This window comes from Notothenia rossii (assembly GCF_949606895.1).
Source record: "Notothenia rossii genome assembly, chromosome: 11".
NCBI lineage: Eukaryota > Metazoa > Chordata > Actinopteri > Perciformes > Nototheniidae > Notothenia > Notothenia rossii.
In genome coordinates, this window is record NC_136910.1 from 17,272,193 (window position 1) to 17,297,751 (window position 25,559).

At 40.8% G+C, this 25,559-nt stretch overlaps 3 protein-coding genes and 1 long non-coding RNA gene across 5 annotated transcripts in view; 2 read left to right on the forward strand and 2 right to left on the reverse strand.

Moving 5' to 3' along the window:
- Positions 1-7,181, forward strand: part of LOC307025748 — a 29,539-nt gene extending 22,358 nt beyond the window's left edge. The window contains exons 3-7 of the long non-coding RNA XR_013804248.1: positions 3,029-3,149; positions 3,237-3,290; positions 3,451-3,546; positions 5,576-5,752; positions 6,896-7,181. This is a non-coding gene — a long non-coding RNA (uncharacterized lncRNA). The remainder of the gene's footprint in view (positions 1-3,028; positions 3,150-3,236; positions 3,291-3,450; positions 3,547-5,575; positions 5,753-6,895) is intronic.
- On the reverse strand, positions 710-7,457 carry LOC307025745 (inactive all-trans-retinol 13,14-reductase). The gene is made up of 11 exons (XM_079660603.1): positions 7,191-7,457; positions 5,544-5,726; positions 5,023-5,264; positions 4,735-4,930; positions 3,423-3,620; positions 3,216-3,335; positions 3,000-3,138; positions 2,513-2,622; positions 2,029-2,195; positions 1,768-1,927; positions 710-1,457 (listed from the first exon to the last, which is right to left on the reverse strand). The coding sequence occupies exons 1-11, from the start codon at positions 7,348-7,350 to the stop codon at positions 1,288-1,290; spliced, it is 1,845 nt and encodes a 614-aa protein (XP_079516729.1). The 5' UTR covers positions 7,351-7,457; the 3' UTR covers positions 710-1,287.
- Positions 7,458-8,851: 1,394 nt separating this feature from the next.
- Positions 8,852-11,673, reverse strand: gngt2b (guanine nucleotide binding protein (G protein), gamma transducing activity polypeptide 2b). The gene is made up of 2 exons (XM_079660606.1): positions 11,353-11,673; positions 8,852-11,129 (listed from the first exon to the last, which is right to left on the reverse strand). Exons 1-2 carry the CDS (start codon positions 11,434-11,436, stop codon positions 11,001-11,003), a joined length of 213 nt encoding a protein of 70 aa, XP_079516732.1. The 5' UTR covers positions 11,437-11,673; the 3' UTR covers positions 8,852-11,000.
- Positions 11,049-19,056, forward strand: tmem101 (transmembrane protein 101). Of its 2 annotated transcripts, XM_079660605.1 has the most exons (5): positions 11,049-11,147; positions 11,682-11,799; positions 16,302-16,482; positions 17,062-17,208; positions 18,284-19,056. In XM_079660605.1, the coding sequence occupies exons 2-5, from the start codon at positions 11,732-11,734 to the stop codon at positions 18,590-18,592; spliced, it is 705 nt and encodes a 234-aa protein (XP_079516731.1). In that variant the 5' UTR covers positions 11,049-11,147; positions 11,682-11,731; the 3' UTR covers positions 18,593-19,056. The 2 variants fall into 2 exon arrangements, with proteins under 2 accessions (XP_079516731.1, XP_079516730.1); XM_079660604.1 differs by lacking the exons at positions 11,049-11,147; positions 11,682-11,799 and adding an exon at positions 14,966-15,166.
- The last annotated feature ends 6,503 nt before the right edge of the window (positions 19,057-25,559 follow it).

The following is a 25,559-nucleotide window of genomic DNA, read 5'->3' on the forward strand; positions in this document are numbered from 1 at the left end:
CATAAATGATCAAAATATACAATCAAAGTTAGTACAAACAACTGGTTTTGGCACCTTAAAAGTTCTTGAAAAGTGCTAGAATGATTCTCTTAAAAATATGTAAGAACCAAAGGGAAGTGTTAACAGCAGCATCTTGTACATCAGAGCTCCTGCAGCAGGGAGAGTGTTCACTGGGTCTGTACAGCAGAGGGATGGAGTGCAGTGAGCGGCAGAGGTACTGGCATCCCACTGGCTGGCTGGACAGAAGAGGCATTCTTCTCCTCAGATCCCCCCGGTCGTCTCCTACAGACCACAGTTTGTCAGCCAATATGCCCACCGTTTACTGAGGAAATGTTCACTTAGTTCAGGAAGTCTGAGGTTTCCCCCGAATGTTTGATTTCAGAAGTTACCCAAACAACACTGGGGTTATAAGTCAGGGCAGAACAACTTAGGTGGGAACTAAGAAATCCTGAGGGGAATTGCAGTCTCAGGTCACGAAGAAATATATAAATAATTAGCCGGCCCATCATAGCTATTGTTAATGATTATTCTAGATGGGGTAATGATTGGCTGAAGGTAATATTTATTTGGTAATATGATTAAGTCCCATATTCATGCCTCCATTTGAATCTTTCATAATGATTTCCTGTGCAATTAAATTGTTTGTTGTCATTTTTCTAGTGTGCATGTAGACATATCAGTTTCAGCAAAGGTTTGAGCACACGTGAAGGGCAGTGTGAATGTTTTTATTTTGTATGTTATGTTATATGAACAAAAATACAAATAGGCATTTTGCGCAATGCAAAAACAAACCAAGCTGTGACAAAAATATACAAAGATATAGATACTCGGTCAACAAAATGTACAAAATCCACAAAACTCACATTAGAAAAAAGAAAAAAAAGCTGGTATCATAAATATTTCTAATAATTCCACATTTAAAGGATAAAGATGCCTAAATACAAATGTAAAGAAAAATAGGAACATTATTTGACATATATTAAATTAGACAAAATAATATATGTAAATGATAAACATACCATATCCCATAAAATGATCAAAGTTCCAGCACATTATTACGATAATGTGCGTTCTAAACATTTCAAACACTATGTGGTTACCTTTTCCAGCAAACCTTGCAACACAATCCTTCCCCAGCTCCTGACATATTTATTATAGTATCAGTATATACAATAGGTCCCAGACTTTGTTTTGCTGTGTTCAAGCTTGCAAAAATCAAGGGTCCTTTTTTGTGCACCTGGTTTGTGCAGTTTAACTAGTGTCCTGCAGGGGAAGTAGAGAGCGCTCTCACTGCAGTTTCTTCTTAGACAGCTCGGCCAACTCCCTGGCTTTCCTCCTCTTCAGCTTCTTCTTGAGGAAGAGCAAGTCAATGTAGACGATGTGATCCAACACCGCAGAGGCGCAGAGGAGTCCACCATGCAGAGCGCCTGCTATCCCACAGCTGAACACGTCTTGGCCTGGAACAAACACACAAAATACATCCTGCTGCATGAGACAAGACAACTGGAGTCTGGGTTCAAAATGTTGTCTGAGTTACTCCTGCTTTTTGAACTTATCGTAAATTGATAATTTGGTAAACCAATCCAGCAAGAAAATTGCTATTACACTGCAAAGAAACCAACATTTCAGCGCATTATCCTTCTTTAAGTTAATCAATTGTTCTTGAGACTTTTTAAACTTCACTTACTGAAAAACCCAAGGACTTGACTGTACTTGCAGAGCTTTTTTTAACCTAAAGTCCTCAGCCAAGTTTGTCACTTTTCATACCTGAGATGTAGAGGTTTTTGACGGGGGTGTTGCACCTGTTCCTCGCCACAGTCTCTGCTTGGAAACGATCGAGGTTGTGCTCAGCAGAGTACATGGCTCCACGCTGGGCACCCAGATAGTGGTTGTTTGTCAGTGGGGTCGCCACGTCCTGGAAAACCAACTGAAAAACAAGTCATACACAAATTCCAAGTTAGTCAACACATGAAATAAAAGCATGGAAACTTTACAGTTAACCCTTTGACAGAAAAAGACCAATCCTACCTTGTCTCTGATTTTAGGGAACAAAGTACAGGCCCGGTCAAAGAGGTTTTTAGCAAATCTCATTTTGTAGTTGTAGTATTCGTCGCCCCTTTTGCGTACAGAAGTGTCCTTCCATTCCTCAAACCATTCGTACTTGACCATTGTCAGTATTGTCATGCAAGATTTTCCTGTAAACATGAAACAGTTAACATCTAATCTCTATGGACAGTCAGGTCTGGTATTTTGTATGAACTTCTTGTAGGAGTACATCTTTAAAACAACATTTATTGTTAATATTTGCACATCCTTTCTTTTCATCGCTTGATTTTAATTTGACTTTAACTATATATATTTAATCTTTTTTTTCTTTTCACTATCTATGTAAAGCGACTTTAAGCACTTGGAAAAGCGCTAACAAAATAAATCTATTTTTATTATTATTATTATTATTATTATTATTACTACTTCTATTTGCAACCATAGAAAAAGCCTTAAGCGTATGTACCTGGGTGTCTTATTTTGGATTCGGGGTCTTTGGCAGATGGCATTGTGATGAACATCATGGGGATATTATCTGGTGCTTCCTCTTTGTTTAATGCAAAGAAGGCATCCATCCTAAAACACACAAAAACATGAACATTTCAAATTCAGATCGTCATCCCTCACTCAAATCAGTCTGAGCTTAACATCAGTGTGGCCACACATGAAAAATAAATCATGGGTGGTATTTAAATCAGTTGTACTGTGACTGATCATGTACTCCACCTAGAGGACAAAAAGGATCTCTGTCTTGGAAGTTTAATAAGCCACATACAGAACTGTACAATACACTACACTTTCTAATGGAATACATAAAGCTGAGACAAAAAAATAAAATAAAATCTGATGTATCTGGGAGCAGAGTTACACAGAGTTATTTTGTCTCATTGCATCCCTACTTCTTATACAACAATGCCCCCTTGTGGTAATAAAATGTTAGGGTTCAAACTCACGATGTGTCCATGTCATTGTTTTGAAACAGCCAGAAGTTGGTGGACTCGAGGCCCAACTCCTCTTGAGTCCCATCAAACCCGGAGAAAACCAGGAACGATCCTCTGCCATGTTTCATCATGTTCAGCCTTTCCTGAATACCTACAATAAAGGTATGGTTTAACATCACTTTCACAATAGAAATGCATATATTTAGGCGATAGGTATCTCTTGCTCACCTTTATTTTCTTGAATCGCAGGGGGAAGAAGTCTCTGGAAGGTGTTGAAGACGCCACAATTTGAAACAACCACAGGTGCGTGAATCTCCACTTCCCCCTGACCTTTCCTCACTTTCACACCTGTCACGTAACACAAAAAGGAAGCCATGTACTTGTGTGTGTCGTAAAAAGGTAAAGAAAACAGAGCTTACATTCCCATGGTCTCACCATAAGCTGCTCCCTTGTCATTAACCAGGATCCCAGTGACAGGAGCTCTGACCAGGCAGTTTCCTCCATATTTCTGGATGGTGCGGATGATGTGGAAGGCGATCTCACTGGCACCACCTTTAGGGTAGTAGGCACCTCTTTTGTAGTGATGAATCAGGAGGGCATTGATGAGAATACTGGAGTCCTTTGGAGGCACGCCTAAATATACAGAATGAAGGATTAAATATGACTTTGCTGACTTTGTTATCTTGTCTTCATCTGAAACCACCAGACCAGACTCGTACATTTGTTTTTGAGACTCATTTTGCGTTGGATTTGAACTGAAACTGTTTCATTAGGAATAACTCCTACAGATGTTTTAAAGAAACACCATATAAGGCCGACTACAATAATATTTTACAAGTATTTAGGTCATAAGAGACAGGGCAATTTTGATCTAGAACAATTATATGGATCAATTATTTACGGGTAGATTATTCTGATCAAAAAAGTGCTACAGTTATAAAAAGTTATAAAAAGTGTCCCAATTGTTAATTAGAGGAGAAGTGTACTAAAAAGATTAAAGGTAGGGTAAGAATGGAGAAACCAGCTCGAGTGTGCTAGAATTTGAAAGTACGCAGCCGAAAAATATCTTCCTTACAGAGCCCCTCCTCCGACACACACGAACGTGCACATGACCAATGAGGGCACGAGATAAGTTTGTGCACAAGATGGAAGGCTGACAGGCAGGTAGGCCATCCAGTTATTTTAGCCGGGCCGGGGCAGATAATTGGTCTAGCTTTTTACAGCGCTACGGCTTCCACAGATGAAATATTTGTGTATATTTATTGTCAAAGCATTTAATGTATTCATTGCTATCGGGATGTTAAGACTATTCCATGGAATCTAACAAAAAGTGTTTCTGAAGTGAATTACCTACCCTGCCTTTAAGTGATGAGTAAGGGTAATCGAAATAGCTTTTTTCTGTTTCTGTCTTATGGATAAATTACAGTGAAAGTTTCAAATACTGTACTTACAATCGTAATCGTAAGTTTTTGAAGGACACATTTGCATAGTGTATTATAAACTTTATCGTTGATATCATACTATTACAATATATTGATGCCTATATTTCCTAGACATCTGCTACTGAAGTATTTGCTACAAATTACTTCCAATACAATGTATTTTATTTACTTGACAATATTTTTTAGTTGGTGGACTTGAGAAAAGATGGCTGCCCTACACTGTTCATCTAATGTGGATGTTAATACCGTAACAGCGAGTTTCTGTCTTTACTGGCTTGAATTGAGTTTTCTACTCTAGTACCCACCATAGAAAAGATAAGAAAAGATGACGTGCAGATCCTTGTTGCTGGTCAGGGTGTTCAACAGGTCTGTTGCACATGTCCCAGAGAGGCGGAAGACCTCTGTGAGGAGGTTTCCAATGCCTGACTTCAGTATGAATAAAGACACCCACTGTGGGATCAGCTTTAGAGTTGCCAGGTAGTGAGTCTTCTTAGCAGAGACCTTTTGGAGAACAGATGTTTGCCAGTTATAGGTGTGTTGTCATTTTATGGAGGGATGTCACGCTGAGATATGTGTCCACTAGCTTACAGTACCTTCATGATATTGAAGAATGTTTCGATGGCCTCTGTGTCATCGGGGAATTGCTTCATTAGATGGGCTTTCATCTCCGTTTTACCCGAGAAGATAGTGTACTCCCGTTTTTCCTCTCCTTGGCCTATCATGATCGTGTCAAAGTGTTGATTTAGCTTGTGGAACTCCAACTGGCCCTCAGAGATTTGATCGAAGGCGATGCGCAACAGGCTGTTCTCGTGGACCTGACCAATGTAGTGAAGCCCTGAAGAAGGAAAGAGCGGGAAACAGGAACACAGTGTATAGTTATTTAAGTTACACCAGGGAGATAATCAACATCCATTCTTGTTGTTGCCTTCAAAGTGGTTTAGAGGATTTAATGGAACAATCATAAAAATTGTACCTACTGTAGCTCAACAAATGCTACCTTAAAAAACCCACTTAGCTGCTGCAAGGCAGTGCTAGATATTCCAGGCCTCTTAAAAAAATCCAATGCAGTGCCCTGAAACAGTGAATATATATTATCCCTGGCATGTCCTCTTACCAACATCAAACTCGAAGCCTTTCTCAACGTAGGTGTGGCAGCAGCCTCCAGCCTGGTCGTGTTGTTCCAGCAGCAGGACTCTCCTCCCTGCTTTGGCCAGTGTCGCTGCAGCTGTCAGACCACCGATACCGCTTCCAATGACAATCACATCCAGGTTCTGGGGCACTTTGTCAAGGCTGAAACCTGGACAGAAACAGACGGAGATGATGGTATCTTTTACATGTCTAAAAAAAATAAAGATTCATTGAAAATGTAATATAACCTGCTAAAATGTGTTGCATAATAGTCTGAAGGTTGCTTTGCACAGCTTTCATCTCATAAATACTTGGCTGTTGATCTATTTCCTGTATATGTGTTATCCTCTTGGCAACTACACATTAGATAAGACTGCAAACACAATCTCTTGGTGCATTATCTAACTAAGATAAAGCCAACAGATGAAAAACAATAAGTGTACTTTTGTACTAATTTAGGTCTAATCTTAACTCTGAGTTATGACTAGGAAAACAGGCCATTTAGATGATATGTATCAGCAAACCTCAGCAGTTCTACGAACTTTAGTAAACTGATACAGTGTCAAATATTTGTTCTACTTACTTTTTACTATTTCTAGTTGCAGACCTTTTAATGCTTAATCAAACCCAATTTTATAACTTAACTTAATACAATTATTTAGAATTTTCCTTGGAAGATTACCTCCCTCGTCACACCATTTATTTTACTTACAATGTCTCTTATACCTGTTGTAAATATTAAAGATGAATAAAAAATAAAATCACACCCTAGTTTAAGTTAAAGAAATAAACCAGATTCATTTGAGAATGCACCTTTTTTTTCCTGCATAATGCCATCTGTTGACATTAAGAGTTTTGCCCAGGAACATGTAAACAATTATTATGAAAGGGCTTTACAACAGCAACAATAAAACAATTGTTCTTCCTCCAAAAGCACAGCACAGCTGCAAAGGACAAATGGGCATCTGCTTGGGCAACTTCTGCCCGACCTTGTGCATGTCCCTTGTTTTGAACAATTCCATCTGTCATTTTCTTTTTGTTGTTGTTAACATTGCAAAGTGGGATACCTTTTATTACACATGTTTGCTGATTGAAATGTGTGCAGTGAATAAAGGTCTATTATTTGATGATCGCTGTCACAGCAGAGGTTGATAACAAAGAAAATTCATGACAAATTAACGATTTTAGTTTCATACATTTCTTAAATCTCACTAAAGCAATCTAAATAAACATATTGCATATTCATTATTAATTCATAGTTGTTTTAATGGTTATTTTTATTTTAATTAGATGAAAGTGAAGGTTAAAAATTGATTCTCTTTTTTCCTTTTTTTGCAGATGCTGGCCAGGGAGGTCCATCTTCTGCTGTAAGAATATATATTCTAAGTGGATCATATTGTGTTGTACCCAAAGGAATAAATTGAAATATTATTTTACAAATGGTCATTTTCATTCTTAGTCTGCATTCTTTTTCGTAGTTTTTTGTCAAGTCATTTTACATGTTGACTGTTTTGTATCTTGTTTAAGTGTGTGCCTACAAATCTAAATCAGACTTAACGGTTAGAAGATACACTTCTTCATGAAAGCATGCCCTCACATTTCTAATGAGCATTTTCAACTGCAATCATTTTACCTTGCTTGATGACTTTGTCCCGCTTCTTCTGATCAAACTCTCGAGGTCCAGGGGGTCTCACTGACTCCAGGGAGAAAGGGCTCTTTTTCCCAAACAGGTACCAGTACGTGCCACCGGCCCATATAACCAACCACGCTAAGAAGATCAAGAGCCACATCATGGAGACAATCGGATCGCAGTGTCTGGTAAGAGTGTCCACAGCAGCAGTGACAGGTGTTTTCTGAGCACTGCACTCCTCATCAGGCTGTTTTTATAACGCTGACTGCCAAAGGTCTGGACTAGACAAGTGGGACATTTACATGATTATCAGAGGTGTTATGACATCCACTAAAGATAAGGCTAAGTGACCCATTTTTGTCATGACTGCACAAATAAAAAATAATGGTGTGCCAGAAAAGTGCTTCTTTGGAGACCAAAACAAAAGAGGCAAACTATGATGTGATGGCCACAGCCACACATGGTAACACCTGCATTTCAGGTGCAGTCAATTACCCAAACAATTAACAACAGACAGTTGGCTTCAATGGTGAACTGGTTATTTGCTTTCATTGTGGCCTGACAGTGTTTAGTTTAGGTGAACACATTTTGGATCGGTTAACAGAGGTATTTGTTTGTATTATACATTTTCTTTGTCTTTGAGTTACTGTGGTTGTTGGGGGGGGTTTCTTCCTGGTGGCCCAAAGGGCGTGGCCGAGGGCTGAAGACTCCTAAATCCTGGAAATAGTTAATTGGGCCAAACCATGTGCTTCCAAGTCAACAGTGGGATTTGGGCTTTGTCAGTTTTCTTTTCATGGCCTATTCATCGTAGTTACCCCTTGTTTGCTATTCGGTTTGGACAAGCCACTATATATGTTCCCACTTGTTGGATTGCGACAGGTCGGTGTGTTTAGTTTAGTTAACATCAATTTGACTTCTGGTATATTGATAGAGTTATATTCAAATGACCTGTTTATAGGCTTAGTTATTTCGATTTGAAACACTTTTTCCTTGTCGCTCACTGCTTGGTCCCTGACAAAAGGACACTTCCAAAAGAAGTTTGAGTTTTTCGTTCCTCCATTAATTATTTTTCTTGGGATCGATTCAGACATTGTTCTTCTCCATGGTAGGTCACTCTCAACAAAAAATGAATAGATGCATTGTTCTTGTCAGTGTCACACGAGGTCAATTGTGTTCAAGTAAACAAATAGTCCATTCAGATGTCTTGAATTCACAAAGTTATGACACTTCTGATCGTAAGGTTACAACATGTTTTTCTTTCACCCAGTATGGTTATTCCACAGAGATTAGAGGACATTTGCGAAGATTAAATATGTCCATAATTGCTCTTATCTGATAAGACAATTAAGATAAAAACCACTCCATGGACAAGTCATCCTAGACTTTACACATGCGGTGTCGAAATGTATGTATTTACAACAGTGCAGATTAAAATCACTGAGTTGTATCATTTGGTGTCCCATAATTACAGTGCTAGTGTCCTTGAGCAGACCATTGAGAAATTGCAATGTGAAAATCAACAGAATAACACTTGCTTATCATTTTTTTTACAAAAAGTATATATTACTTAATGATAAAATGGGTAACCTTTTAAAACAGCTTTCCTTTTGAAAATATGTTTACAAATGAACCATGTTACCGCTCTTTAGCTCAAATGTCTGTCTCTAGTATCTAAAATACATGAAAAGGGATTCAAATATATTTTAATAATTAATTATATTTGTATTCATATTTAAAATGTGATTACATATTTGAAATGAGATAACCTACACAGATGACAACATACTGATATCTCACAGACACGCAACCCTAAGGGTTTTTGATTACGGTAATACTTGTATACTCACTATCTATACTTATAGATACTCAACAATTGAGCTTAATATTTCTGTTTAACATTAAAGTACACCAAATACATAAAACATATATATCCTCCTGGGACCCAGCCCATTGAACATTTAACATGCATCTCCTTTGACTCTTTTGAGCTACTCTATCAATCCCTGATGTACTGTACAGAGGACATCCTGGTCTTTCCAGTGATATGTCATTGGTTAAATTGCATGCTGGGAAGTTCCTCTTTCTTTTCATCCAAAATGGCTGGCATACCAAAAACAAAATGTTATCGAAGCAGGAGGAGAGGTCAAATATTGTTGAATAATCGTAATTTTTACCATGAAAATCATATATGTTCTTGTTTATTAACATGTGATGAACTATATAATTTGTTCTGAAAGCAATTCAATAATTCAAGTTTTCAAATAACAGCCCTTTTATAAATGTCCATTCTAGTGGACGTCAGGACCATCTTCATGGACTTTATGACTCAATATTGTTGCAAGAGACGGAACTGAAGCAGACATTTTCTGTACCAGATATTTCAGGGAGATTAAGATTTTGAGCTCTCAGATGATGATAGAGATGATGATTTCACACCTGGGATAGAAGAGGGTCAAGAAGAAGGGGGGGAAAGATGCAGGAGGCTCCATGAGCGCACAGATACAGACAGAGAGAGAGATAGGGACGAGCTGGAAAGACATGGCCCCCTGTGGGCCAAGAGTAGCACGTATGTCTCATTGTTGTTTTTATTTTAAGTGGAGCCATGAAAAATGAGAATTGCCTCAGGAATGCCAGCTTTGTTTCTATGAGCATGGTCAAATGGAGACCACATCCATAAAACTAGTTTTTTAGTGACCATATAAACAGCAATGTTCAGAACAATTACTTATTCATGTTTTAAATAAAGGTGAATGTATTATTGTATTAATATCACTCTATAACCATAATACGTTACATAGTCTATCTGTTCATTTTGGCTGTCTTTTCAAACTAATATGGTCCCGACGTCCTCTACAGTGGACATACTGTAACATTTTTAAATAAAATTAAATTAAAAAATGTTTTTTTTAACCCTAAATAGGTAGTAAATCACAAAAAAAAGCAAATAGGAAGACACTTTTCTTCCTCGGGTCCTAGGAGGATATGTTGGTGTCTGAAAATGGAACGGCAATAAACTTATCTTAAAATAATTTTTTTGATACCTAATAACCATATTTATTTCACTGTGTGCTAGGTGCTCTGCATGTGTGACCGTTAAAGAGGGTTTCATCCCTCCGATTCTATCTATCATTTGATTTAAAAAAGTGTTAATGCAGCAGTGTGAATTGTGTTTTTAAATGTATTATAGTGTTAGGAATAAAGCCTTCACCTACAAATGAAATCATACCCAAGACGTTAAGTGTATTTGTTGGTGAGCAGATTGAACATGACACTAATTGGATGCAGGGCTCCAAATGGGAGCAGGGATGAAGCCGCTGGAACAAGCTTAAAGACTTTGATACCGGAAGCAGCTCTTTTTCAGTGTGAACGAGAAATCCTATTAAGAATGACTAAGCAGTAAGTGCGCAGCTCCTGTGACTTTGCCCTGCTTTTCACGGTTACACAGCTGAGTGTCATGTTGACTTCTGCACATTCACACACCAACCAATATAACAATATCATCGAGTGTAATAAAAGTAAATGAAAGTGCAGTAGTAGTATAATAAAAGTGAGCTTTGCTTATATTCAACGACAATAAGAGCAGTCAAGTCAGGTCAAAGCTTTGCACAGCTATTTGCATTTAATTACAAATTGACAAAGAAATATTTTCCTATCAACAGTACATACAGTAATCCGGTGATGGAAAAGGGTCTCTCTCCTGGTAGCAATACCATTACAGATCTTAGTTTTCTTTTACATTTCTACAGGGATATTACAGCAATGTAAACGGTTCTCATAAAAAAACTGTTTGACGTTTCCTTGCATGTCCATGTGCTATGTTATTATACAGCCTCCCTTTTCTCCCTTGTAGGGGTTCTTGTCATCTGGAACGCCCTTTATCAGCGGATCATTAGGCAGGAGTTCCTCAACGAATGTAACAGTCTCCGCACAGTTTGCAAGCAGCTGTTGGGAGGAAAGATGGTAAACACATTTAAGGTTGAAAAAGCAAATATCACCTTTTCAGACGTAAAGATGGAACATTAAACTTGCATGCTACAAATCATTGAAACTGTTTTCATCCCTTGCACAATGCTTCAATTCAAAGAGGCTTAAAATTGAAATAATACTGAAAAGATTGCTCACAATTGATGACAAGACATTATTTTTAAAGAGGTCGTTTACTTACTGGTGTCCTAGTTGTGCTAACTTCCTTCTTCAACTGCTCCAGCTCCATTTTTAAGATTTCCTTATCCGACATATCCCGAGCCATCCTGACTGTAAGAGGAAATCAAGACAAAACCTTTAAAAGTGTCAGAAAAAATACCTACAAATCTGCTTTCATGATGGAAAACCAACAACATTACAATCAGCAATCTTTACCTGTTGAATGGTGGGATCCCCAAAGTAACGAGAAATGTTTTGGCTCCTAAGAGCTCATTGACTGTTTGCCTTGCTGTAGTCCGGTTGCTTCTTCACACTGAATGGTCTGTGCTGTCCCACTGCTCTTCATCCCAGCTGATCCCTGCTGCTGGCTTTGGGTTGAGGTCGGCAGCGGATTGGACCTGATGGCACCAATCCCCCGTGATGAGATTAAACAATCAGGAGCCGTAACCTCTGAACAGGAAGGAGGAAGGTAAGAGATTCTTCTAGATCTGCAGATGAGGTGGAGAAAGTGAACAGTAAACATCACATCATATTTGTCTGTAGCTGTTGAAAACATACCAAAGTCTGTACACTTTAAGCCTATAAGACACTGGCTTCACATTACTTTTCATATCTCTTTTCATTTTCATGTCAATACCTCACCTATACATTAAACCAGTGGTGGAGGAAGTATTCAAATCCTTTCCTTATGTCAAATTGCTAAAACATTGTGAAAAGGACCATACAATTACAAGTCCTGCATTCAACACTTACTTTAGCAAAACTTTGTAGAACAGTATTTACTGCAAATTATACTACTTTTGGATATGACTGCTGCATTAATGTGAATGAATATTGTACTGATGTGCACAACTCATTTGAACTCTTATACTGTTTTGGGTATAGCAAAGCATCCTTTTCTATAAGATCATAGTACGTTTGTTTCGTAGCTGTCCTGTGAGAAGCATTTATCTCTTTAAAGTAAACTTTTCATAAACTGCCTTTTTTATCTTGAACATTGCGTTCCCAGCTCATTCAAGCTGGTTTTTAAATAGTTATTACCTTAAGAAGTAAGAACAAAATACAAATCAAAAATTGGATGAAGTTGGTTTTCTTTGGACAGGGAGGGGATGTTAAACTCTAATCTGAAAGTTTCCCTTTTAGTAGTAGTGAAGTTAGAGCATGAAGTTTAGCATGTAAATATTAAACAATACACAGGAATTACCTCCGACATGAAATGAAGTTATTTATTAGAGTGGATGTATTTAGTACCATTCCATACCTTCATTTAACATAGCCATAACAGAGGTTAGTGTTTGCATCATCGTGTGTTCATACATCATTAGCATAGTGCTGTGTGCCAAGTGGAAGGAGGCCAAGTCCTCACCACTTATTTAATTATAATCTGGCAGTCTATCCAATCAGCTCCTCTTAGACTTGCCACGTCATTCTACTTCAGCAACTTCCAGTGCAAAACTGACAAAGATGTTATTCAAGGTTCATGGTTCTTTATTTAGTCATAAGAACATAGGTGCAGCGTAGTTATGCCGATGAAAATCTTAGGTCACAGGCTTCTCCAACAGTGCAACACAAAACACAGATAAACAGAAAAAATATAGTGCAAGTAAATAGTGAATACAAAAATAAAATAGTGTAAAAAAGTGAAATAGTGCAATAAGAGTCTATAAGCAAGTTATTGGAATATGATATATTAGGTAAATAGATAAATCATTTCTAAGTAGCAGCCAGATGAGTATTATGGATGCTGTTTCAACAGTTCAGGTGAATATTGTGCATAAATAGATTTTTGCTCAAGGTGTCTTTACAAACACTAAGTTGGTCCTGTTCAAAACCAGGGCGTTAAAAAAACAAAACAACAACTCCATAGACACAATGAATTGTAGTAAATTAGATATGTACTTTACATCTATGTTTTTAGCAAGGAGCTCCATTGGTGGATTATACGGTCTTTATAGTTGTTTAGCCTCTGTTTGTAGTAGTGTAGTTTTTGTGATGGTTAGCAGCTGTTTGGCATCTCTTTGTAGTTCTTTTGGTCTCTCTGTAGTATGTTTGTGTCTCTCATCTGTGGTCATTTTAACTTTAGTATGCCCAGTAGGCCCATTCAGTAATCCATGCTGGGCTAAGGCTTTTTTCAGTTTCTTGTGATAGTTTGTGGGCAGTTTGTTAGTTCAAACCTACTGGTCTTTTTGGTTCTTTAAAATCTTATAGATGTAAACGGGAGTGTGATTAGTTGTCTTTCTGTATGTTAACGCACGGAACCCCACCTTTTACCCAATGTTAGCAGAAACAAAGACTTGTTGACCTGTAAAAAGGGCTGATGGCATCAACATTTATTGCGGATATTACATTTTCCTAAGCTAAAGGAAAAGGTTTTATGAAAATATTCTTGCCCTGTAAAGCTCTTCCCACTATTTTGTCCTACTCACCTACAACTGACATTTTATCTGAGACACGACAGGCTACTGATCCTTAACTAAACCTTCAGCAGGACTCACACTAAGCCATTTTCAGGATGTAGGTTAGTCTCATCTACTAAAGATTAACCTGAGACACGTCACAGGGATCAACAGCAGTGTGTTCACTTTGAAGGCCTGGTTGGTCACTGGTCACCTGATGAGAAACTGCCCTCCCCATTTGGCTGTCCTATTTTAGTTTCATCCTTTGGGTCACTGTTATTGTCAAACTGACTGGAATCATGATTTCTCATTGACCCTGTTAAGTGTGGGGTTGTCTTTTGAGAGATGTTAGTATAGTTGCTAACCTAGTTATCAATCAATCCATAGACAGAAAATGTATCAACAATCATTTTGATAGCTGGTTAATTGTTCAAGTAATTTTCCTCAAGCAAAAATGCCTTATCGTTCTCTGGTTCCAGCATCTAAATGTTAATTAAAAAAATGTACCTCTGTTTTATGTCATTGTAAAAAAAAAGGACAAAGGAAGTAACATGAAGATGTTTCCATATCTGCCATTATAAATATTGCAAAGTTATTTGCAGTGTTTAGAGACCATACTGTGTTATTTCGTGCAAATACCATTAACATTAATATTACCCATTGCAATGCATTTATTTGATGATGTAGTATAATGGGGTCTTTTTAAATGTTTTTTCTAACATGAATATTTGCCTTGTTTTACTTTTTTGATTTGCATGCTTTTAAATAGTATTATTATATTTGTTGATGTTGAATTTGTCTTTGTCTTTAGGATCGGGTTGTAACATCTGTATATCGACTACAGATGCTACCGATAGAAAAGCTCTTCTAGGTTAACTCTGGCATTCCTATTGAGAAAAATACTTTTAAATGAACATTCGCAATGGGCATTTCAGCAGAATACATGGTTGAAATAACAAGGTTAAGAGGTAGGCCAGTTTTCCTCCAATGACCTTTAGATCTCAGTGATGATCTACTTTCTCCTGGATGGCGGTATCGAATCTATTTCTGTTTATCCCATGGTTTATCCTGCTTCAATGAGCAAGTCTGTCCCGCCCACTTTGTTCTATCAGCCAATAGGAGGGCAACATTGCGGTAGGACTTAAAGTATTTTCAAAATAAGATCATCCGTGTTGGAAATAACTCCACGTTCTATATTCTGTATTGAATGTACAGGACGCGTACTTTTATTTCGACACGTGTGTGTTTTTTGGGCCGGAAGTCCTTTGAATAGTCGCAGTGTGTCGTTGGCGGATAGATTGCATCAACAATGGCAGCTCCCAGTAGGAAGCAGACTTTAAGGTTTCTAAGCCAGTTGGGAGCCTTTATTTTGACCCGGTTCGGGTTTTGGAACTGCTTCACCATGTTGATGTTGTTTGCTGAACGAGCGGACTCAAAAAGGTAAACAAATTTGGAGAATATAGCGCTAGAAACGAGCTAACAAGCTAGCTAACGCCAGTCTAACGCTGCGTTTATCAGCCTTGATTATCAAGATTTTTCTAGAAGCATTATATAGTTTGACAGATATTATTACTGTACAATATGCGTGCCAGTCTAACTTTAATATATGTTATGTTCAAAGTTCCAGCTGGCTTCATGTTAGCCTATTTAGCTGGGGTCTATTTTAGCAAAAACCTCAGACGTAAGTTTCAGCCATATGGAGTTGTTTAAATTAAAAAGACAAGTTATATTTAGCCTTGTCTGTAATTTACAGTCGGAAGGATAAAAGGCTGTAATTTATCCTTGGAGTAATGGTGGTTTTAATCCTAAATACACTGGGCGTGTATTGTTTCAGTCTGTGGTGGGTTGGTTTGACTTGGACAACCACACCCCTCTAAATTGTCCTGTAATTATATCAACCTAAATCGTTTGTCTTACCTGTCTGCCTCTCTTTGGGGGGTATTATTCCCTTTTTTTTTATTCCATTCTATTTACTTTGTTTGTACATATATATACCATGACTTTTGTTGATACACTACTTTGACTTTTGTAGTACTATACTATACATTTAATTGAAACATTACTATACGTTTTATGACATATGATGCTAACTATGATGTTTTAATAAATGTTTAATTACCTACTATACTATCGTTCTTTGATAAATGTTGAATTACATACCATTTTTAATTACATGTTTTAACATTCTATACTATGGCTTTCTTTTTTTTAAACATACTATATTATTAAATGTTTTAGATACATTTTTAATGACATCTTATCCTAAGATGTCTCTATGGAATACTATACCTTTACCATGACATACTATTATCATTTTTACTAGAATATTGAAAGAGATTCTATAATATGCCTTCTTTTTTTAATATGATGATAGATAGATACTTAATTGACCCCAAAATTGTGAAATTCTTGGAAAAATCTATAAACACATTCTATAAACACAATCTATAAACTCCTGCAACAGGCTGCCAACTAGCACGGTGCCAACAGGGATCAAATATATATATACTCAGACTTGTTTTTACTGTACTTTTAAAGTTTTATGGCATCTCTTTTCATCCATTGTCCTCTCCAGGAAGCCAGACATCCCTGTCCCCTACCTGTACGTGGACATGGGGGCTGCGGTGCTGTGTGCCAGCTTCATGTCCTTCGGGGTGAAGAGGAGGTGGTTTGCAGTGGGTGCCGCCATACAACTGGCCGTCAGCACGTACGCATCGTATGTTGGAGAACAAGTGCACTACGGGGACTGGCTTAAGGTGAGTTAGCTTATGTGGTTTAGAGTCACAAAGCTAATGTGCAGTAACCCTAATAACTCTTAATGTCTATTTTTAAGAACAACAATGCTGCTGTGACAAAAATGTCCAAACCTGGGATAAATTACATTTTTGAATGAACCTCTCATACACATAAAGACATCACAAGACATTGCCTTCTTCACAGTAAATCATTGAAAGCCAAATAACTCTTAGGGCTGATTCAAATTAAATGGAATAACCCAGAAATGGAAATAAAATAAAATATGACATAAATACAAAATTATTTCCATGTTAATACAAAAGTATTCCAACTTTTCGTCCTGATGTAGAAGTTGTTTGTTTTGTTCGATATTTCTATCTCACCCATCCCTCCCTCTCACCTCTCTGACTCCTCAGAAAGATGTCAAATCTCTCCGTAATTGGATATGTTTGAGATTTAGATCAGTTTTGAAATAATAAAAATAGATCCGTGTCACACATGAGGGGAACGTGGATCTGGGCCACACTTGATCAGAGATTCACACTGTAGGATAGACTTGTTTATGTTGTTATTTCAGCCCGAGTGTTGTTTCCCGGCAGGTACGGATGTACTCCAGAGCGCTGGCCATCATCGGAGGCTTCATGGTTCTGGCCAGCGGGGCGGGGGAGGTGTACAGACAGAAAGCCCGCAGCAGATCCCTGCAGTCTACTGGACAAGTTTTCCTGGGGGTCTACCTCATCTGCATGGTAAGACCCACACTCATTGTATTCATTTATTTCATTATTGTCTGAATGAAGATAACAATTCTGATATAAAAACACATTGAGACAACACAGAACAAAAAAAGTCACGTAATACATTTTATTGACCAATTGTCAAGTGCAATTTTATTTACACATTATATATTTATGCCCAAAGCAAGTGTTGGTCTAAAATAGATCAAGCATTAGAACATGTTGGGGAACTTTAAAACCAGAGGTTGCGCTAGGTATAATTTCCTTTTGGGCGGGCATGCATTAACACGGCATAACACCGGAGCCTCGCTGCGGGGAAACTGTGGCGCTGTTCTGAGTTTGTTCTATTCCGTCAAATTGACGAACGGCTTTCAGATTTTTCCGTCATTGTTAAAAAAAAATCTGTTCCGCATAGACGGAAAATATTTGGTTAATGCGACCTCTGTTTAAAACCAAAACTACTTTTAGCAGACATTCTCTAGTTCTACTTTTTAAATGTAGTAAACTGAACATCTTTTGGTCATAGGATTTGTAATTTTACAGAATAAGTTATTAATAAAGAAAGTGCTTGGTAAATTAGTTGATAATGATTTACTTATAGCAGCCGTTATCCTTACAAGCCTCTTTATCTTGGAGTCACTGTTCTCACCAAAGTCCTGCTGGGCTTTTCTTGCAACCACTACATGAAATAATCTTATTTGAGATAAATGTACAATCACATGATCACCATTTCTATGAATGGCAATAGGGTTGTTGGCAGTTTGTTTCTGAACAAGTCAAATAATAAGATAAGATGAAACTTTATTTATACCCTTGGGGAAATTCAGGCGTTAATAGCAGCAACAGTATCAGAATGAAAAGCAGGATTCACACAGGGTAAGAATAAAGATCAAATAGAATAGAAATTCTAATAATAAAGTGATAGTAAGTTACTATTAAACAAGATATCACAGTAAAAAGTTGTGCATTTGTATGAACATGATGCATATATTGACATAAGTGTGCAGATGAGAGTGCAGGTCTTGTAAAACAGTGCAGGTGTTATGATGATGAAACCTGTAACACAATATCCTTTCCCCCCCCCCAGGTGTACTCCCTTCAGAACAGCAAAGAGGACAGAATGGCCTATGTGGAGCACATCGTGGGGGGGGAGATCACGCTGACCCTGCTGGAGGTTCTGTTCGGGGTGCTGGCTCTGGCCTTCCTCTCCGGCTGGTACATCCGCCTGGCGGCTCAGGTCCTGGCCGTGGTGTTGCCCCTGGTGATCCTGCTCATCGACGGCAACCTAGGCTACTGGCACAACTCTCGCAAGGTTGAGTTCTGGAACCAGATGAAGCTGATCGGGCACAATGTGGGTATCTTCGGCGCTGTGCTGATCCTGGCCACTGACGGTTGAACCCTCTGGGCTCTCACAGATAACTTTAACAGACCCAGGTGTCTGAGGGGAATGTTGGCTTTACGCAGCAGCCCGACTTGATACCCAAAGCTGCCGCCGCTCTGCGACCTCAGGGCTCAAACACTCCAGGCTGAGACTGTTGGATGTAAGCAGCGTCAGTTGTCTTTGCCTACCAGTTGGGTATTTTTGCTTTTGCAAGAAAAAGAAAAAACACAGGCTACCTTTTTCGCAATTTAATTATTTATTCAGATCCATGTTTACATTTCTGTCTGTTATGCTCTGAAACATGACACTGAGTATTGTTGTATTTACTGAGAAAATACCTTCTACAAAGAAGGTAGTCTTAAATGGTATAATATTTACAAGATATGGGTTTGCGAATAAAGGGAAACTTAAATTATACTTATGTTGCTTTTTATAATGGAATGGGGTTTTGTTTATTTGTAATAAACAGTGTTTTTGAAGATTTTCTCTCGTGCAATTATGTGGTTTTCAACAAATGTAATTATAACATTTTAGTCACACTTTATGAAGGAAATCCATTAGGTTACATGCTGAAGTATATTGTCCATCTTCGAATTATTAGATCATTAAAATTGTTTAAGAGAAATAAGACAACATTAACTTATGTATTCTTCATTGTAAATTAGATTTATTGAGTTAACGAACTCAGGGCCCTTCCCTGATTAAACTAGGGAATAACTGGGCTACATAAATGGAGGGACTGCTGGGAGCGTTGAAAGTCAAAACTATTTGTCTTCTTCACTCAAATGAGCAATAACACCAGAGCGATACCTTACATCTTCAACTCCAAACTGCAGCTATACCGATCCCTGAGTCTCAAATGGCGATCAATGGTGGCGGGAAGGTGGCGGGAAGGTGGCGAGCGACCGTGCTCTCTGGTATTGTCCAAAACTCCTCACTGTCACCAACTTGCAGCAAAACTGATAAAGGTCTTCAGGGTTTTCATGCCGAAAACCCCGAACTGACTGTAAAAAAAAAAAAACTAACGTATATAATGTCAAAAATATCCCAAGAAAATTCATGGCAAAGTATGTCTAAGATATATGAACATAACATACTATTGCGAGAAATTCATAGAATAGTATAGTCCCCAAAAAGGCACAGTCTATTATTTAAAAAAAGGCACAGTCTATTCTTTTTGCCAAAAATATTGTGGGGAAAAAAAGCACAACATAGTGTATTTGTTCTAAAATAATTTAATCAAAATTAAAACATGTCGAAAGAAAAAGCAGCATAGTATGTGGAAAAAATGTGAATAAATCCAAATAGCCAATATGAAGTCCAAAATATCCCTAAAACGACATGGTGAGTTCTCATTCATAACACTCCGTTCGATGTCTCACTATGGGATGCGCCTCAACGCGTATGCAAACAGAAGCATCAATCTCATTACGCCAATCCTGATTGGCTGGTGATCTTGACGTCTACGTCAGGGAATCCATCCACCCACCCTATAAGTAGCTTGCGCTACGACGCAGCGTCATTCAAACACCTCTTCTCGCTTCAGAGCACATCTCGAATTATCAGTAGCCGGGCTAGCTTAACGGTCCACAGACTGAACCCAAAGCTAACATTCGGTCGACGGGCGCTTGCCGGTTACTTTTTTGCTTTGCAAAAAGACTGAACAATATTAACACACCAGTTAATATTGTAATCTGCCTTGCCGTTTCTTTCTTTCGAAATTATGGTAAGGTTTGATTTTTTCTTCAAGCTTGTAACATACCTGTTGCTAGCTTTTCTTCCCTCCACACCGACACCACGGTAGCGAGGATGTTGTCTTTTCTCTCTCACACCAGAGGAGACGGAGATCAAAACAAAAGGTATTAACACACCAGTTAATATTCTTTAAAGAATAAAATCTACGCCGTCCCTTTTTCCTTTCGGATTAACGACAAGGTTGGATTTTTTTCTCAGTAACGTACCTGTTACTAGCGTGTCCACTCCACGCCGACACCCCGGCGAACAAAGATGGACCCTTCTCTCCCTCACACCAGAGGAGTCAGGAGGCTTGTTTGAGACAAGCGAGACCTGCGCAGACCTTCGCAATTTCGATCAACGTCTTGCTCGTGCGTTGCATGATGGTTAGTCATTTTGTCCGACTTGCTCTGGAGGCTCGCTCACATGAGACGTTGAAATCTCGCGGGACAAAGACGCCCGCAGCCTTGAGAGCGAGGCGCGGCGAGGCGGCGCAGTTCCTCTCCTCGGGCTGCGGAAGCGAAATGCTTGATGGGAAACGACTCGCTGGTATCTCGAGCTGAGCGCTCATTGGTGGTTTTTACCCCGTGCTGCTGATGAAACTCTCCAATTGGCTCGGCAAAAGTTTGTTGTTGTTTGGTGTCAGTTTTACGTAGCCACTTCCATTCAAATTTTTCATCATTGTTCCACAATGTTTATCATCATGAAATTAATATCTATATATGTTATACTATACTTGCACTGCTTACCGTTTTCATACTTTATATATCTTAGCATATTCATACACACTGTTCATACTGCTCACAGGCTGCTGTTTATATTCATACCCCTCACTATTTATTCATCATTCAATTCATTCTATATTTTATTCTGTAGATTGTGTACATTACTTTTCACTTTACTGCTTGTTGCACTCCTGGTTGGAAGCTAAACTGCATTTCGTTGTCTCAGTACCTGTAATATGTGCAATAACAATAAAGTTGAATCTAATCTTTAGCAGGAACAAATGTATTTATTTAGTACATATCTGACATGAACGATTAAACACATTTGTGCATTCTTTATGAATTAACAAACCGAGTCAAGTCGACTCCGGAGGTGGCGGTATGCACCTTAAAGTTGTTTGCAATCCGCCAAAAAACCGAGAGAAGAAGAAGAAGGCGAAGAAGTAGAAGAAGAAGAAGAAGAATCCGACTCGGAGCTGTCCGACTTCAGGCGAGCTTTTTGAGACCTCCCCCGGCTGCGATCGGCTATTCTCGTCTACTTTCGAGGCGAGCCGCAACGCGTCTCAAACAAGCCTAGGGACTCAGAGGCTCGGCTATGCGTCTGCGGGTTTAAGATCTCAGGCACAGACTCACACCAGGTCTGCTCGTCCTGACTCGGGCTGGAACACGCCCAGGAGGCAGGAGATAACCCCGGCTCGTGCGGGCATTGTGCCCGCTTCACCATTAAGAGCCTCCGCCCACGGTTAGCACGCCAAGCTAGCTTGTCGGGACAGGACCCCCTCATGTCTGCTGATTCGCCGGCTGGCAATCAAGACAGGCTGGGGTCCGGTGGCGGCAAGTGCCGCAAGAGCGGAGCCCCGCGCTGTGTCAAGCTGGGGATCCCAACTGGACCTCACCATGGTTCCGCCCGCGGAGGATGTCCTGGAGTTGGACTATATGGAGGAAGAAGAGGATGCCTCGGAGTTCTTCCTGTCCGACTCTGATGAGCACGAGGATGACATCTTCGTTTCATCGGCTCAGGCTGCAAAGCCGGGTGATGTCCGCTCTCCCGGGCGAAAGCACACCAACTTCGCCCTGCCTAAGTATGGACTTGCAGGCCGTGTGTCAACGCGCTGCGTCCAGGCTGGACATCCCGTGGCCTGAAGTGGCTAAGGAGACCTCCAGATCTCGCTACGAGGGGAAGCAATTGCCCCAAGCAGCGAGGACGAAGAGGCAGCTCCTTCCAGTCTTTCCGGAGATGCTGGACAAGGTGTCGGTCTCGTGGAGAGACCGCCCTTTCAGCAACAAGGCCCCAATCCAGGGTGCCTCCTCCCTGGACTGTGACGGTATGGAAAGGCTCGGCCTACTCCGCATGCCGCCCATGGAACCGCTGGTGGCAGCCCACCTCCAACCAAGGCTGGCTTTGACACCGAGCAGGAACCCCACGCTACCGGCAAAGGCAGACCGTTTTCAGTCAGCGATGACCAAACGGGCCTATAAAGCCACAGCTTTGTCCGCCAGTGCACTCAACGTCTCCTTGCTGCTGACCACCTACCAGGCGGAGCTCTGCGAAGACTTGTCGAGCAAACCTGAGCCTGCCGTATGGGACGAGATCGCAGCGATCACGGACATTTGCCTCCGTATGCAGCGCTGTGCAGTCCAAGCCACGGGCAAAGCACTGGGAATTACGGTATTACAGGAGAGAGCCAGGTGGCTTAACCTGACGAACCTTCCAGACCGGGAAAAAGAGGATGTTCTGGACATGCCTATTGTTCCCGAGGGCATATTTGGCTCCGCTCTAGCTTCGATGCAACTGAGATGCGAATCAAAAAAGAACAGTCAGCCTCTCCTCGACGAGAGAGCTGGAAGTTCCCTGTTCCCCAGCTCCAGAACACGTTCCAGTGTTAGATGCTCATGGGTTTTCGGGGTGCCATCATGCCCCCATCTTCCCGCCGCCTCGAGTGATGCCAGAACGTCATCCTCAAGTTCGCGCCATAAGGGAAATGGACTTAACATCAAAGACAGCAAGTTCCGCTGCCTGTTTAAGTCACACAAACACATGTCATTATTATTGTTTCCTAATAAATCATTTTCCACTGTCGTTTCCAGGCTTGAAGCCAAGGGCGCAGTCAATAAAAATGAGAAGAAAAACAATAAAAACAATAAACAGTCTGTCGTCTACCCCTCTTTTGAGAGCGGCTTCGGCCTCTCTCAAAAGGCGGACATTTGACGGGATTGTGAAGGCACCACCGCCACGCGCATGCAAAGTGTCGGCCGGGGTTGTCAACCTGGGGTACCACCGTGTTCAGACACTAGAGGGCCCCATAACACAACAAATAAAGACACAGAGGGCAGACGACAGAGATGTGACATCTCCGCTCGCTTTAAGAAGCGAAAAGTGGAAGATGCTCACAGATTCTGCTTGGGTTTTCAAGACAGTAACACGGGGCTACAGGCTCCAATTCGCTGTCACCCCCTCTCGCTTCTCGGGCATTCTGTATTCACAAGCCCGGGGAGAGTCGGCCCATATTGTGGAGTAAGAGATTTTCTCGCTACTAGAAAAGAAGGCAATATCGATAATACCCGCCGAACAGAGTCAGAGCGGCTTTTATTCCAAGTATTTCCTCGTTCCCAAACGGGGAGGGAACGGAATTCGGCCTATACTAGATTTGAGAGCTCTGAACAAATATCTCAAAAGATACAAATTCAGAATGCTCACTCACACATCTCTGTTGCGTCTCGTGCGCCATAACGACTGGTTCACATCAGTCGACCTGAAAGATGGGTATTTCCACATCCCAGTATATTACCCACACAGGAAATATCTGAGGTTCGCCTTTCACGGTGTCTGTTACGAATACAGAGTACTTCCCTTCGGTCTGTCTCTCAGCCCGCGAGTGTTTGTACGGTGTACGGAAGCCGCGATAGCCCCGTTAAGACAACAGGGTATTCGCTTGGCAACTTATCTGACAAAACACCTGCTCGATCTGGGTTTCGTAATAAACACAGAAAAGAGCATGTTGTCCCCAGCCCAGACTGTACTCTTCCTGGGCCTACACCTGAATTTGGTGCCTTTTACAGCCCGTCTGTCAGGAGAAAGAGTGAAAGCCTTCAGAGCTTGCCTCGCTCATTTCCGGCTACGCAAATATGTTCTCTTCAGATCATGTCTGCGTTTACTGGGGCTCATGGCGTCAGCCATCCTGGTGGTACGACTGGGACGCTTACACATGAGGGAGTTTCAGCGCTGGGTAGCTGCCCTCAGACTGGACCCCGCGCCATGGCGCGCGGAGAGTGATGGTCACTATGAAATGCGTAATGGCACTGCGCCACTGGCTACACCCGACTTTTCTAGTACGGGGCGTGCCTATGGGTGCTGTCCTATCGCGGAAGGTGGTCACCACAGACGCATGTCTGACGGGCTGGGGGGGTATATACGAAGGTCGACCTGTGAGGGGTCTCTGGAGCAAAGACCTCCAACGGTCACACATAAATTATCTGGAGCTTTTAGCGGTGTTCCTCACCCTAAAACGCTTTCTGCCTTTTCTCAGAGGACATCATGTCCTCTCGAGGACAGACAACACGACCACAATATTGTATATAAACCGCCAAGGGGGTTTGCGTTCTCTCGAGTTACACATGCTGGCACGCAAACTGATCTTATTGAGAGCGACGCACGTACCAGGAGTGATGAACCTCGGGGCAGATCTGCTGTCCAGAGGTGCACCACTATATGCAGACTGGACTCTACATCCAATGGTTGTGAGTCATCTGTGGGTGCGTTACGGCCGAGCCGCGGTAGATCTGTTCGTATCAAAAGAAAATGCTCAATGTCAGCTGTTCTTTTCAATGCGCGATTGAAACGCACCGTTAGGTAGCGCACGTTTGTCCTCCGGTCCTTCAGTACGTGTTCCCACCCCTGGCTCTGATACCCCCAACTCTGGCCAGAGTGAGAGAACAACGCCACACACTGATCCTGACAGCTCCGCATTGGCCTGCAATGTACTGGCTGGCGGAGATATATCAGCTGCTGTGCGGGCAGCCGTGGCAGCTCCCACAACGCAGGGACATACTGTCTCAGGCGGGGGGGACGATCTTTCACCCACACCCAGAGCGCTTGGCACTATCGGCCTGGCCCAGGATGTAGCCAGTCCACGAGTAGAATGAGCACGCAGGCCCGTTGGTGCCTGCAAACCCTGACTCGTATAAGCCAGAGCAATCGCTTCCACAATCCAGTGGGAGAGTCGTTGCCTGGTAACGGGCTTGCCCTTCTGAGGGTTAGCCCAGGATATAAAGAGTTGGTCATTGCAACAAAACTCTTTTGACCTGTCCATATAGGTGCGTAAAGCACGAACTTGACACAGCAAATTCGGCCGCTGTTCCTCAGAGGAACACAGTGGCGGAGGAAATGCCACAATGTCAATGTGGGTACTTGAGCCAACCACCTTAGGTATAAAGGCAGGGTTGGGCTTCAGCAACACCCTTGTTTGCCCCGGGGCAAACTGAGTGCATGAAGGATGTACAGAGAGCGCATGAATGTCACTGAC

Coding starts and splice junctions, on each gene's coding strand:
- LOC307025745 (XM_079660603.1), bottom strand. CDS start 7,350: ATGATGTGGCTCTTGATCTTCTTAGCGTGGTTGGTTATATGGGCCGGT. Junction 5,727..7,190: donor GGACAAAGTCATCAAGCAAG/GTAAAATGATTG, acceptor GTTTCTGTCCAG/GTTTCAGCCTTGACAAAGTG. Junction 3,621..4,734: donor CTTTTCTTATCTTTTCTATG/GTGGGTACTAGA, acceptor CTGTATATTTAG/GCGTGCCTCCAAAGGACTCC.
- gngt2b (XM_079660606.1), bottom strand. CDS start 11,436: ATGGCTCGGGATATGTCGGATAAGGAAATCTTAAAAATGGAGCTGGAG. Junction 11,130..11,352: donor TTAGCACAACTAGGACACCA/GTAAGTAAACGA, acceptor TCCTCCCAACAG/CTGCTTGCAAACTGTGCGGA.
- tmem101 (XM_079660604.1), top strand. CDS start 15,036: ATGGCAGCTCCCAGTAGGAAGCAGACTTTAAGGTTTCTAAGCCAGTTG. Junction 15,167..16,301: donor GAACGAGCGGACTCAAAAAG/GTAAACAAATTT, acceptor TGTCCTCTCCAG/GAAGCCAGACATCCCTGTCC. Junction 16,483..17,061: donor ACTACGGGGACTGGCTTAAG/GTGAGTTAGCTT, acceptor GTTTCCCGGCAG/GTACGGATGTACTCCAGAGC.